The sequence below is a fragment of the Lagenorhynchus albirostris genome, chromosome 20, assembly GCF_949774975.1.
Source record: "Lagenorhynchus albirostris chromosome 20, mLagAlb1.1, whole genome shotgun sequence".
In the NCBI taxonomy this organism is placed as follows: domain Eukaryota; kingdom Metazoa; phylum Chordata; class Mammalia; order Artiodactyla; family Delphinidae; genus Lagenorhynchus; species Lagenorhynchus albirostris.
Window position 1 is genome coordinate 15557070 of NC_083114.1, and position 12920 is coordinate 15569989.

Sequence of the window (12920 nt, forward strand, 5' to 3'; positions counted from 1 at the left end):
TCATTAGTTGGCCGTGTCTGGATTGGAGACACAGAAAGAGGCTCTGCTCGAATAACCTTTCTCCCTGTTTCTGTTTGCAGCGGCAAGGTGGGGCACGAAGGCCCTGTGCTGAGCACCCGTAGTCCTCTGGGGTGCCACCCCTAAAAATAGCACCCCACCATGTTTAACCTAATGAAGAAAGACAAGGACAAGGATGGCACGCGGAAGGAGAAGAAGGAGAAAAAGGAGAAGAAGGAGCGGATGTCAGCGGCGGAGCTGCGGAGCCTGGAAGAGATGAGCCTGAGGCGTGGCTTCTTCAACCTGAGCCGCTCCTCCAAGCGTGACTCGAAGACACGCTTGGAAATCTCCAACCCCATCCCCATCAAGGTGGCCAGCAGCTCCGACCTGCACCTGACTGACATCGACTCCGACAGCAACAGGGGCAGTGTCATCCTGGACTCAGGCCACCTGAGCACAGCCAGCTCCAGTGATGACCTCAAGGGTGAGGAAGGCAGCTTACGGGGCTCGGTGCTGCAGCGGGCAGCCAAGTTCGGCTCCCTGGCCAAGCAGAACTCACAGATGATTGTCAAGCGCTTCTCCTTCTCCCAGCGCAGCCGGGATGAGAGCGCCTCAGAAACCTCCACCCCCTCAGAGCACTCTGCCGCCCCGTCTCCACAGGTAGAGGTGAGGACCCTAGAGGGACAGCTGATGCAGCATCCCGGCCCAGGCATCCCTCGACCAGGACCTCGGTCCCGAGCCCCTGAGCTGGTGACTAAAAGGTTCCCGGCTGACCTGCGCTTGCCCCCCGTGGTGCCCCCGCTGCCCCCTGCCCTCCGGGAACTGGAACTGCAGCGACGGCCCACGGGGGACTTTGGCTTCTCCCTGCGACGCACAACCATGCTGGATCGGGGCCCCGAGGGCCAGGTCTATCGGAAGGTGGTTCACTTTGCTGAGCCCGGCGCGGGCACCAAGGACCTGGCCCTGGGGCTGGTGCCGGGTGATCGTCTGGTGGAGATTAATGGGCACAATGTGGAGAGCAAGTCCAGGGATGAGATTGTGGAGATGATCCGGCAGTCTGGGGACAGCGTGCAGCTCAAGGTGCAGCCCATCCCGGAGCTCAGCGAGCTGAGTCGGAGCTGGCTGCGGAGCGGCGAGGGACCCCGCAGGGAGCCAGCCCATGTGAGTCTTGGCCTGGGCAGCCGGGGGCAAGCAGGGATTGGGGATGTTGGCATCTCCTGCGACTGTACCTGGGTGGATGATTGGGGTACCCAGGAGCTACGGTCAGAGCCTAGCGAGTGTGTGACCGGTGAAGCCGTGCCACTCCTTGGGCTCCGGGACGACTTACCTGGCCTGTGGTGTGGTACACAGCGATACAAGCTTCATGATACCCTGGTGGGCTAATATGTCCTGAGCCCTAAATTGGGGCATGGGGGCTAACATGTGCCACTTCCAGATGTGAGAGCCACTCTGGGCTACTACTGGTCCAGACTGGTATCTGGACTAAAATATAGGATTTCCATTATTTAGATATTGGAGGTGAAAAAAAGATAAATTATTTTAAATCAGGGCTCACATTGGTAGCTCCTGGGGAGATGACCTCAGGCCTCCTTTTACCCCTGAGTGACTGAGGAGCTGAATACCAGGTAAGGTTGCAGAGATAATCAGTGGCCAGATCATCGAAGACCTTGTAAATAATGGTAGGAGTTCAGATTTTATCCCAGTGAAACGGGACCATTGTAGGGTGTTCAGCAGGGGAGTGACTGGATCTGATTTATAAAGAACACTAGGCCTCCAAGAGTCTTTATTATCTCTTGGAAGAAGAAAAAGCACGGCCCTGGAAAGGCAAAAGGGATCAGGCCTACAGAGATAGTATGACCTGACTATCCCTGAGATCCCAACTCTTATCCTGCCCACACAAAACAGCAGTGGAAGGGGGTGACATAGGAGCAGAAGAGACTGAGATTAGATGTATGAGCAGGTCTCTGAGGGGATGGAGATCTCTAACCCCAGGGGACTTTTGATAGGGTGGCTACAAATCAGTTTGGAGTGTTCTGCCTGGAGACAGTCTAGGAGGGACAGGTTGGCCTCTAGCCATCCCTTTGTCCTGGCTGTGGGTTTTAGGATCGTTCCGATCTGGTCCCTGCAGGCTGACCACTGCATAGCCTGGCCAGGACCTTTCAGCACTAAGTGACCAGCCAGATGTGTCAAAGTCAGAAGCGGGAGGAAATGCTAAGGAAGCAAGCAGAGTCCTGGTCCTGGCTTTCTCCTGGGGAGGGGAAGTGGGAGCTCAGATGGCTGTTCAGCCTGGCAGCGTCTCGGGCCAGGGGGGCCCTGGGAGCGGCAGGGTTAGACTCTGGCGGGAAGCACTGGAGCTGGGTTCCCGGCCTTCCTTTACCCGGGGGCTGGTGGGGTCAGGCAGCTTTGCTAGTCAGGAAAGGGTAGTGAGTGGAAGGGAGCCTGTTGTGGAATCCAGGGGAAGACCTGGACCCATTTATTCCGGAAACACACATCAGGCACCTACTGTGTGGTAGCCATCAGGCTAGACTGAACTCAGGGAAGTGCAACTTAGAGGGAGTAGTCTTTATTTCAGAACCAAAAATCATACCGTGTCGCCATGTCTGTCTGCTTTCTACCAGGCTAGTATTGCTTTTAACAGATGGAACTCTCTTCTTCTTAAAGAATGAATCTCCCCTGGGGGATTGTTGCCAGCTCCCTGTTGAACCACAGCACAGGCCTCTGTGGGGCCCTGGGCCTGGCATCTCGGATGCTGTTTAGTTTTGTTTTTATAGCACAGGGATCATCCTGGTATCTCATATTTCCCAGCCACTCTCCCTTCCCAGCTAGCTGCTGCTACCTCATCCCTGGGGAAGTGGATGGCTTAGCTTTGGAGGCCCTGGTGGATTCCACATTACAGCAGGTATCCCTGAAATGCTGGCTTGTTCTCGTCCCTGTGGGGCAAACCCAGCTGGTGGCCAGAGGACGTCTTTGTCGACCTGAGGGATCGGGCAGGGGGCGTAGTTGAAAGCCCCATCCTCATGAGTCTCCTAGAGCCCTCTGACAGGTTAAGAGAAGCCCTGTATCTTTTCCTACCTGGGTAGGTGGTGGGCACTCAGGCCACAGCAGAGGGGAGTGGAGTGAGCCCAGCATTCCAGCTTCCTGGGACAGACCCCGGAGCGGGTGTGGGAGTGCTGCAGCCTCTTCTGCGGCTCTCATCCTCTATCTCCTCCTCTTCCTCCTGCTCCTTTTCTTGGCAGCAGTTCTAATCCCAGTTCCATGCCAAGAAAAGAGTCTTCCCGCCTCCTCCAGGCTTCTGGGTGGGGTACCCTGACAACTCCAGCCCCACGGGTACAGCTCCTGGCGGCCACCCTGCCCATCAGGCCATCCATCAACTGTGTCCACACGTTGCCTGTCCCCAGGGAGCTCTGAGGGAGCTGGTTAGCCATCTGTTCTCTTTTGGCACACAGATGGGGGCCAGGCCCCATGGCTTTTTCCGTGGCCTCTTCAGAAGGCCCCAGGGAGAGACAGCCCCTTGGGTTTCCTTCTCACATGGTGTGTGTCCAGAATGCTTGGCTCACACCTTCTTCGTGTATCCCTGTGGCTGCTAGACAGGGTTCCGCTGGGAGCAGGGGTGAGCTATGGTAGTAAGATAGACTTGGGGCCTGATAGGAACCACTCAGCTGGCCTGAGAGAAGCAACTCTTCTGCGTCTTTGCTTCCGCTCACCTATCTATCAAACAAACGTTTGTTGAGCACTTTCTGTGTGCTAGGTCCTGGGGTCCAGCAGTGAGCAGCACATACCCCCAGCCCCAAGGAGCTCATAGTGTGGTGGGAGGGATGGTCAAGTGGCAGACAAGGGCAATGCCATTTGAGAAGCTCAGTGACAGGGGCTAGGACACGGCCCTAGGGAGCACAGAAGAGGGACTTCTAGGACAGCCTTGGGAATGAGTCAGGGAGGACTGACATCTGGGTGGGAGATGAGTGTCAGGGAGGCGAGAGGAGGAAGAGGAAGGCTGTAAGACACATGTCAAGGTCTAGAGGTTGGAGAGAATGACACATCTGGGGAATAAGACTGGGGGACAGTGTGGGGACATTATTGAGAGAAGCAGCAGGAGAAGCAAGCAGGGGCAGGTCACAAAGGCCCTTGTGAGTCACTCTAGGGAATGTGAACTTTAACCCAAGGGCAATGAAGCAATTTAATTAGGGAGTGATGGGAACAGGTTTTTGAAAAATCTCTCTGCGTATGGAGAATGCTTTCAGGTGTAGCAAGGATAGCTGTGGGGAGAATAGTGAGGGAGCTGTTGTAATCTCAGTAGGATGGATGGAGGCGTGAACTTGGGTAGAAGCAGTGGAGATGGAGAGATGTATCAGATGGGAGCAACTGAGGTAGGCTCTGTAGTCTTTTTTATTTTATTTCAGCTTTTTTTAAATTAAAATATAGTTGATTTACAATGTTGTGTTACTTTCTGGTGTACAGCAAAGTGATTCAGTTTTATATATGTATATAAAATATATATTTTTTCAGATTCTTTTCCATTATAGTTCATTACAAGATATTGAATATAGTTCCTTGTGCTGTATAGTAGAACCTTGTTGTTTATCTATTTTATATATAGTAGTTTGTATCTGCTAATCCCAAACTCCTAATTTATCCTTCTCCCTCCATTTCTCCTTTGGTAACCATAAGTTTGTTTTCTATGTCTGTGAGTCTATTTCTGTTCTTTTTTAAAAATTAATTAATTAATTTATTATTATTTGGCTGTGTTGGGTCTTCATTGCTGCACACGGGCTTTCTCTAGTTGTGGCGAGCGGGGGCTACTCTTCGTTGTGGTGCGCTGGCTTCTCATTGAGGTGGCTTCTCTTGTGGAGCGTGGGCTCTAGGTGCACGGGGCTTCAGTAGTTGTGGCACATGGGCTCTGTAGTTGTGGCTCACGGGCTCTACAGCGCAGGCTCAGTAGTTGTGGTGCACGGCTTAGTTGCTCCGCGGCATGTGGGATCTTCCCAGACCAGGGCTTGAACCCGTGTCCCCTGCATCGGCAGGAGGATTCTTAACCACTGTGCCACCAGGGAAGTCCCAGTTTCTGTTCTGTAAATAAGTTCATTTGTATCATTTTTTTATATTCCACATATAAGTGATAGCATAGGATATTTGTCTTTCTCTGACTTACTTCACTTAGTGTGATAATCTCTGGGTCCATCCATGTTGCTGCAGATGGCATTATTTCATTCTTTTTTATGGCTGAGTAGTATTCCACTGTGCATATATACCACATCTTCTTTATCCATTCATCTGTCCAGGTCTTGGCTATTGCAAATAGTGCTGCTATGAACACTGGCGTGCATTGTAGTCTTGTTGATTGGTTGGTGTGGGAGAAGGAAGAGAAGAGGGGTCAAGCATGACTGCCAGGTTTAGGAGAAGATGCTACGTTCTTTCCTTGGCTCCTCAGGGAAAATGTTCTAGGGACATCTGTTTTGGGATCAATTACCCTTAAGTTTTCTAAAGGCAAAGAGTTCCTTGAGTTGGCGAGATTGAGGGAGGCGTTGGTAATGATGAGGGTCTTAAAACCCCAGTTGGTTCAGAATTCCTTCCTCCAGGTCCATGAGTCTGAGTGGAAAAGTCAATAACCATTAAGAAGGGGTAGAAGCCTGGCCGGGACTAGGACCTGGGAGAGGGGAGAGCGGTCCCTTCTGTTTGTATCCTCAGTGGGCCCTTCATGGGGGACAAATGTGTTGTCTGGGAATGTAAGATGTTTCTGCTGAGCTCAGAAAAGCCCAGCTGGCTAAACCCTGGCCGATGTGGTTGTCCCCCTGCCACCAAGAGCTAGAGGAGCTGGCCTGCATGGGAGCCGTACCTAGAAAGCACTGCTCCCCTGAGCTTCTGAGGATGTGGTGGGAGGGGAGAGATGGGGGTTTAAAGGAAGGCCTACCACTCCCTCCCAGTCAAGGCTAGTTTCCTGATCTGTCAGGCATTTGCCCGAGATCCGTGGTACAGTTTCTTCTGTTGGACCTTGGGGTTTTTACTCAAAGGCTATAGGGGGCTTCCCTGGTGGCGCAGTGGTTAAGAATCCACCTGCCAACGCAGGGGACATAGTTTTGAGCCCTGGTCCGGGAAGATCCCACATGCCGCGGAGCGACTAAGCCCGTGCATCACAACTACTGAACCTGCGCTCTAGAGCCCGCGAGCCACAACTACTGAAGCCCACACACCTAGAGCCCGTGCTCCACAGCAAGAGAAGCCCCCACTCGACGCAACTAGAGAAAGGCTGCACCTAGCAACAAAGACCCAACTCAGCCATAAATAAATAAACAGATAAACAAACAAACAAAGGCTATAGGGCTGTCAGGTTCCTTAAGAGGTCGTCGTGTCCATCTAAACCACATCCACACTCCAGAATTGGGAAGAGAGCATGTTATAGTGTAAAGAGCGTAGACTTTGGAGTCAGAAAGACCTGTGTTTGAGTTTTACTAAAGTTACCAAACTTTGTGAGCCTCAGTTTACCAACTCCCTTAAACATTGAATGAAGTGTGCTTAAGAACCGGCACTGTACCAGGCACAGGGGGATTAAATAAATAAAATATAATCTTTCCTTGAAGGAGCATAGACCTAAGTGAAGAAATGCAACCAAGCACCATGACTGCTATCCCGGAGGTCTGCACAGCTATGCAATGGGGTGAGAAGGAGGACGTGGCCAGTTGTGCTAGGGAGAAAAGGGGTGGCCATTAGGAGGGGCCTCTGAGGCAAAGTGACCCATGACCTCTATAAACCGGCTCTATTCTATCCTCCCGGAATTTGAGAGGACTAAATCAGAGAAGGATGCACACCCAACCAACTACAGTTTTCTCTGAGAAAGAGAATAAGATTGGAGCTAAAGGGAGACTTGTTTCTTATTCTGTATACCATGCTTTGTGGGCCTTTATTTAAGATAAACATGTTTGTGTATTAGATGATGTCACTTATATAGACTTCAGCCGGTAGTAAATGCTTAGGAAGATTAGTACCCTTCCCTCTGCCCAGTCTCTAACGCCATCCAGGAAAGATAATTTTGCAGCCTCTTTAATTAATCCGTCCTCGTGCTCTCCCATTCTTGCCCCTGGTGAGGTTTTCTTTCCAACGGGACGCCTAACGCTTTTGTCCAAACTTTCTCTGTAGCTCTGTTAAAAACAGCCAGCTGGCGGGAAAGATGGGGCGCTGGATGCTCTCTTTCTTTTTCCAGCTTTTTAGAGTCTGGCTTCTCAGGGCTGCAGGCATGGTCATCAGTGGCCTTGCAGGGGACTGGCTGGTCAGGGTTGCCTGCATCTGGGAGAAGGCAGGGGCCCCCTTGCTGTAGTGGAAGGCCCTAGTCCCCTGGGCGGAAACGGTATGAGCCTCACCAACCTTGTCCCCAGGGTCCCTGGGTGCTGTCAGGAGTGGGGCCTGCAAGATCCCAAGGGGAGACTTGAAATGGTGCTGCTTCCAGGCCTTGCCAGGCCAGCCAGCTTCTGGGCAGTGGCCTTCCCAGGGGCTTCTGGTGGTGAAGTTAGGTACTGCCTGAGTTCAGGGTTCTAAAATGCTCTGTTCCTAATGTTACTCCAGGAATTTTTTTTTTTTTTTGCGGTACGCGGGCCTCTCACTGTTGTGGCCTCTCCCGTTGCGGAGCACAGGCTCCGGACGCGCAGGCTCAGCGGCCATGGCTCACGGGCCCAGCCGCTCCGCGGCATGTGGGATCCTCCCGGACCGGGGCATGAACCCGCGTCCCCTGCATTGGCAGGCGGACTCTCAACCGCTGCGCCACCAGGGAAGCCCCCTCCAGGAATTTTTTACTTCATTTTGCGCCAAAGCTTCTGGCACCTCTGGCATCAGAGTCTCACCATGTGAGAGCCCTGGTTTGGGGGCTCAGGGTGGAACCCAAACTATGTCCTTTTGGTAATGAGAGGCGGGTGGGTAGGTGTCAAGGGTGTGAGAACTGGTGGGTGAAAGGTCTTTGGGAGCATTTTGGGGGGTTGTCTGTCCTGGATTAGTGGGGTACGTGGGACCAGCATGTAGACTAGGTCACTTCTATTCTGCTAGGTCTCCCTTTTGTCTTCAGAGGACCATTCTGCTTTTTTCCCAGTGAGATGCTAGATGAACTACAGTCCCAGAGTGCCCTGGCCACCCAGCCCGTGGGTGGTGGGCACAGTGCCCAGGCCACACTGGACTGGGTGTGGGGACATGTCATGGTCATCGGTTGTTTTTGCAGGCACAGCCTGGAGTCCTGGTGCAGGGCAGAGCCTTGACTGAGGTAGCCTGCTCCGGCCCCTTCCAGCCCTGGCCAGAACTCCTCTGGCCCATCCTGATACCCCTGGCCACCTTGTCCTCCTCTCCCTTCTAATCTCTCTTATTTACATTGAAGTGGTTCTGGAAAATACCAGATATGCAAACACCCAGACTGGGGGTGGGTGAGGAGTGGGGTGAAGGGGGGCGTGTGTGGCGGGTGGGAACACAAGTATTTTAAAAATGCTGCAAATCTCTACAGCATTTCCCAGAAACCACAAGCACGCGTTCCGCCTGCCAGCAAGGCTCCCGCCACCCCGCTACACTAAGCTGCTGGATTCTCCTCACTGGAGCCTGGGGTGGAGAGCAGCATCGTGGGGTGGGGACCGGTGACCAGTTGGGGTGAGGGCTCCCCTGCTGCCTGGGCAGGCTGCCTGGCGCCTCCTTTGTCTGTCCGGGCAGCGGGTACGGATGTGCCCCAGGCATCTGCAGCACTGTGGGCGCGCACTGTGCCAGACAGGCACTGCCAAGGAATGGAGCCTTCATGGCCCCCCACCTCTTGCTGTGCAGTTTGTGGGGGGCGCCCAGCCGACCCTAGAGTCCTGCGTGGTGCTTGGCAGCAGCTCCCGTCCTGTGAAATACAGGGGACAGTGTCAGCAAAGCTTATTTTTTCAGTTGTTGGCTCTAGTTTGGTTGGGAAACTATTTCCTTAGGCCTGGGTCACCGCTCTGGCTCCCTTAATCTCCCGCCATATGTTCCTCAGAATCAGGGCATGGCTGAGCCAGGCCGCTTTGCACAAACTCTGCGGCAGGGAAGGACGTGGGGTGTTTGCCCAGTGTTCTGTACGGCACCCAGTACAGTGCGTAGCATGTACATGCTCCCCAAGTGGTATTTAATTGATCTGGTAAAGATTCAGCCGAACAGAAATGCGTTGAGGGAAGGGCATGAAAAGTAGAAGCAAGAACAAAGATCCTGGCTGGCGTTCACTCTGCTTTCATTAGACACTGTTCTAGATGTTTCACACATATTAACTCATTAAATTTGAAGTAGGTATTATAATCATCTCTGTTTTGCAGATGAGGAAACTGGTTTACAGAGAGGTTAAGGTTAAGTTACCTACGGTTTCACGGTTATTAAGTGACTGGTCAGGATTTGAACTCAAGGTATCAGCTTCCTGCCCTTCACTATGCATAGGAGAGATGGATATCTGTATATCCATATAGATAGCTATATAGGGCAGGGGAAGGCAGTCTCTGGATATCCTTAAACATCCACTGCCCAGCCCAGGCCTGGGCCTTCTGGTTCCCGCTGCCCTGTCACTAGAAGCCTCTTCTCCAGAAGGAAAGGGGAAGCAGCCAGGAGTGACTGACGCTCGTGCTCTGTGGATGGCGTGCTGCAGAAGGGTGTGACTGTTGCTCTCAGTCTCTGTAGAGGATTAGCCAGAGGAAGTGAGCCCAAGTGGCAGCAGGTGGGATGTAACCTTGTGGGAGCTGGGAGAGGTACTGGAAAGGTGGCTGAGGGAAGCCGCAGGAAGACAAGTGGCATCTGTCTTGTCAGCCTTCGGGTGTGGTCCCCCGGGGTGGGGGAGGGTTGTGCTTTTGCCCCTCATACGTCTCCCCTTCTAGATCCCGGAGGCCAGGCACGTTGCCCCCTCACCTTTTTGGCCCTTACTGACATGCTGGTACTGACCTCTGCAGCATTTGGGGTAGCAAGATCCCCGGAATGTCACCTCTGACCAACAACATGCCCTCTTCTGTGGCGCAGGGGTGAGTGTGTTCTCTCCTAGTGTGCACTGTGGGACAGAGGTGAGGAGCACGGCCTGGCAGAGCGCCTGGCAGGTGGTGGGTGTGCAACGCAGAGTTCTCACTGGCTTCTACCATCGAGTCTCTGCTGTTCCTTTTGTCTACCATGCTTTTCCCTGCCCATCCTCATGTACTCATACATCCCGGCCCTGGTTTGAATATCGTTTCCTGAGGGAAGCCTTCCCTGGCCCTCTCAGACCATGTCAGGTCTGCACGTCCCCTTTCTCCTTTATAACTTGCATCAAGACTGTAATTAATTCGTTATCTTCTTCTTTCTGCCATGCTGGAGCACTTGAGAGCAGTGGATATTTGTGGAAGGAAAGAAGATGGTTCTCTGGTCAGGAACTGGTTTCCCATTCTCTCTTGTCTGGGTTCCCTTGTTTAGCTCAGTTTGGGTTCCTAGAACCCTCCCCACTGACTGTGCTTGGTGACTTGTCTGCAGTGTGTTAGGACTTTGTTTCTCGTGTGCCTGGACCCTCGGCATCCGTCACATGAGTGGAGGGGAGATGGGCTCTAGACAGCCAGGAGCAGGGGCCTGGGGAGGGGGCTCTGGGAGGAGGGTCCCTGGGACAGCCTGCCAAGGAAGGCACCAGGCATGGGTGAGAAGCAGACTCAGGGTCACATGAGGTCACACAGTGTCCGGCCCAGGGGACCTTGGAGGAATGTGCCTGTCTTACTGGCTGCAGGTCTCTGAGGGGGTGGAATGTGGCCTGACAGGGCTCAGGGCGCCTTCTTTCCTTCTGCTTTCCCTGGGCTGCCTGTGTGCTGGAATGTCGGCAGGCTGGGAATTTTCACAGCAAGGATTTTTCCCAGTCAGAGCGACAGATTACAGCTGGAGCCTGGGGACAGCTCCTGAAGGGGCAGGGGCTGCCGGAGAGGGCGGGGGCAGATGCGGGGCAGCCCCAGCTGCTCTGCTCTTGGGGCCTGGACTCAGTTCCCATCCTCTCTGGGAAATGCAAACATCTGTCTCCCCATTGGGCCAGGCCAGGGGGAGCCTGGGCTTCTGGAGCTGCGGGGCTCAGGAGAGGCAGCGGGAGGCCTTGGGGACCAGAGACTCAACCTCAGTGAGGCGAGAACGTGGCTGGCCATATCCCACAGGGCCTCACTTCCTCCAGACGGTAAGTGCGTCAGGAAGGGGTACTGCCTCGATTCCATCCTCAGGTGGGGCTGTGCCTGCCAGACCCAGGTTCTCGGACCTGTAGGGGCCACCCAGCCTCGGCAGGAGGTAGCATCGCTGAGTTTGTCACCTGTATCCGTCCTCCACTCTGTGGACCGCACAGCACCTCCAGGGCCTGGTTCCCTCTCTTAGTGACCTTTCCAGCCCCTGTGCCCTCTGCCCTCTGAGCTCCATTCTGCTGGCTCCTCCCTCCAATTCCCATTTCTGCAAGGAGCTGACTCACTTCCTCCCTCCCTGCCCAGCTTCTCTCACTGCCGGGTCCTAGGGCAAGCGGGTACCCACAGGGAGGGAGGTTTCTCACAGGGCACTTCCTGGGCTCCCTTCTCTGGCAGCAGGACTGTGAGGCTGCCCCGGCTGTGGGCAGAAGAGGGCTGCAGGTGGGGTAGGCTGGGGAGGGGCCTGGCTCTGGGCTGCAGGGACCAGGTGCCAGTGTCCCCCAAGCCTTGGCACACTCGAGGCAGGAGGTCAGGAAACCTTGAGGAGCACCTGCTTCCTGTCACCCCGTGGGCTTGGTTCTGTGGAGGAGAAAGGCTGAAGATGTCATCACTGTGATCTGGGAGCCTGTGCTTTCTCTAGAACAGAAGACATCTGCGAAAAGATAGATCTCAGCCCGGAGTGGCATGGGCTGGAGGCCAAGCAGTGACAGCACTGTCAGGCAGCATGAGACGGTCATGACTCTCTGTGACACCCAGTTTCATGCCCAGCCCCATCCCATCAAGGGGAAAGTGTCTGGAGAGTCCGGTGGAGCCTTCCGGGGACAAGGCGAGGGGAGGGGTCTGATACAATGTCCTTGTTCCCGCTGGCGGCCTGCATCCTGTCCCTGCCCACCCCCAGGTCCCTCATCCGTGGACTGGTTTGGTTGTGGAGCCGCCTGCAGAAGCACTGGCTTCGGAGCAGTGAAAGGTTTCCTCCCTGGGTGGGCTGGCATCTTCTATCTCACCTGGAGCGGTCCGGGCTGTGAGAGCCTGTGTGCCTGGCGCTTCAGGCACAGGGCACCCGGCACAGCCTTGCATCCTCCTCTGCAGGCGGCCTAGGTTACCTAAAGGACACAGGCACAGGGTAAGGCTGAGGCCCCACTCACTTGGCCATGCATCAAGGTCAATAGAGGCGAGAGGGAAACTGGGCGCACCGCCTGAGAAACCTGGGGTACGGCTGTGGGCTGTCTTCCTGGAATCAAGTGGCCAGCAAAATCCTTATTCCCCGTAGCACTTGGCTGTGCCTGGAGGAGCCCTCATTTCTCTGGCAGACTGCAGTGATCCTGATTCTGGCTTCAGGATTTCTGGACAATGACAGGAGTTTTTTGTTTAGATGAGGTTGGGGGCGGCAGGTGGGAATGAGGCCTAGGGTTGGAGAAGGTGAGGGGTACCAGCCTGAACACCTTTGCTTGGTACAAGGCCCTCACCCTCCGTCGTGGGAGGTGAGCCACCCTGCCTAGTCACACAGATGCCTGTCTGCATTCCTCTCCCAGGACTTCTTTATTGTTTCCTGCCCCCACCCATTATTTCTTGGCCCTGACCTGGGGAGAAGAACCAGGCTCTGTGACGGGACACCCAGCTTGGAAATGGCTTGGCGCACATACACACACACATACACACACACACACTCAGCAGAATTTAGTCTGGGTTGTCCTTTTCACCCAGACCCTTCCAAAGCATTTCTGCCATCAACTTCCAGCCCTTCTAACCAGCCCTCACCTTCTCTGTGCAGAGGAAGGCTGGCCACAAACCAGAGGACGC

General features: G+C 54.3%; 1 protein-coding gene across 7 annotated transcripts in view; it reads left to right on the top strand.

Annotated features, from left to right (window-relative positions):
* The window catches only part of MYO18A (myosin XVIIIA), a 95417-nt gene that overhangs the window by 10337 nt on the left and 72160 nt on the right, over window positions 1-12920 (top strand). For all 7 annotated transcript variants that reach the window (XM_060134213.1, XM_060134214.1, XM_060134215.1 and 4 more), the window contains exon 2: window positions 81-1158. In XM_060134213.1, the coding sequence (XP_059990196.1) occupies window positions 160-1158 (999 nt within the window). In that variant the 5' untranslated portion in view covers window positions 81-159. The remainder of the gene's footprint in view (window positions 1-80; window positions 1159-12920) is intronic.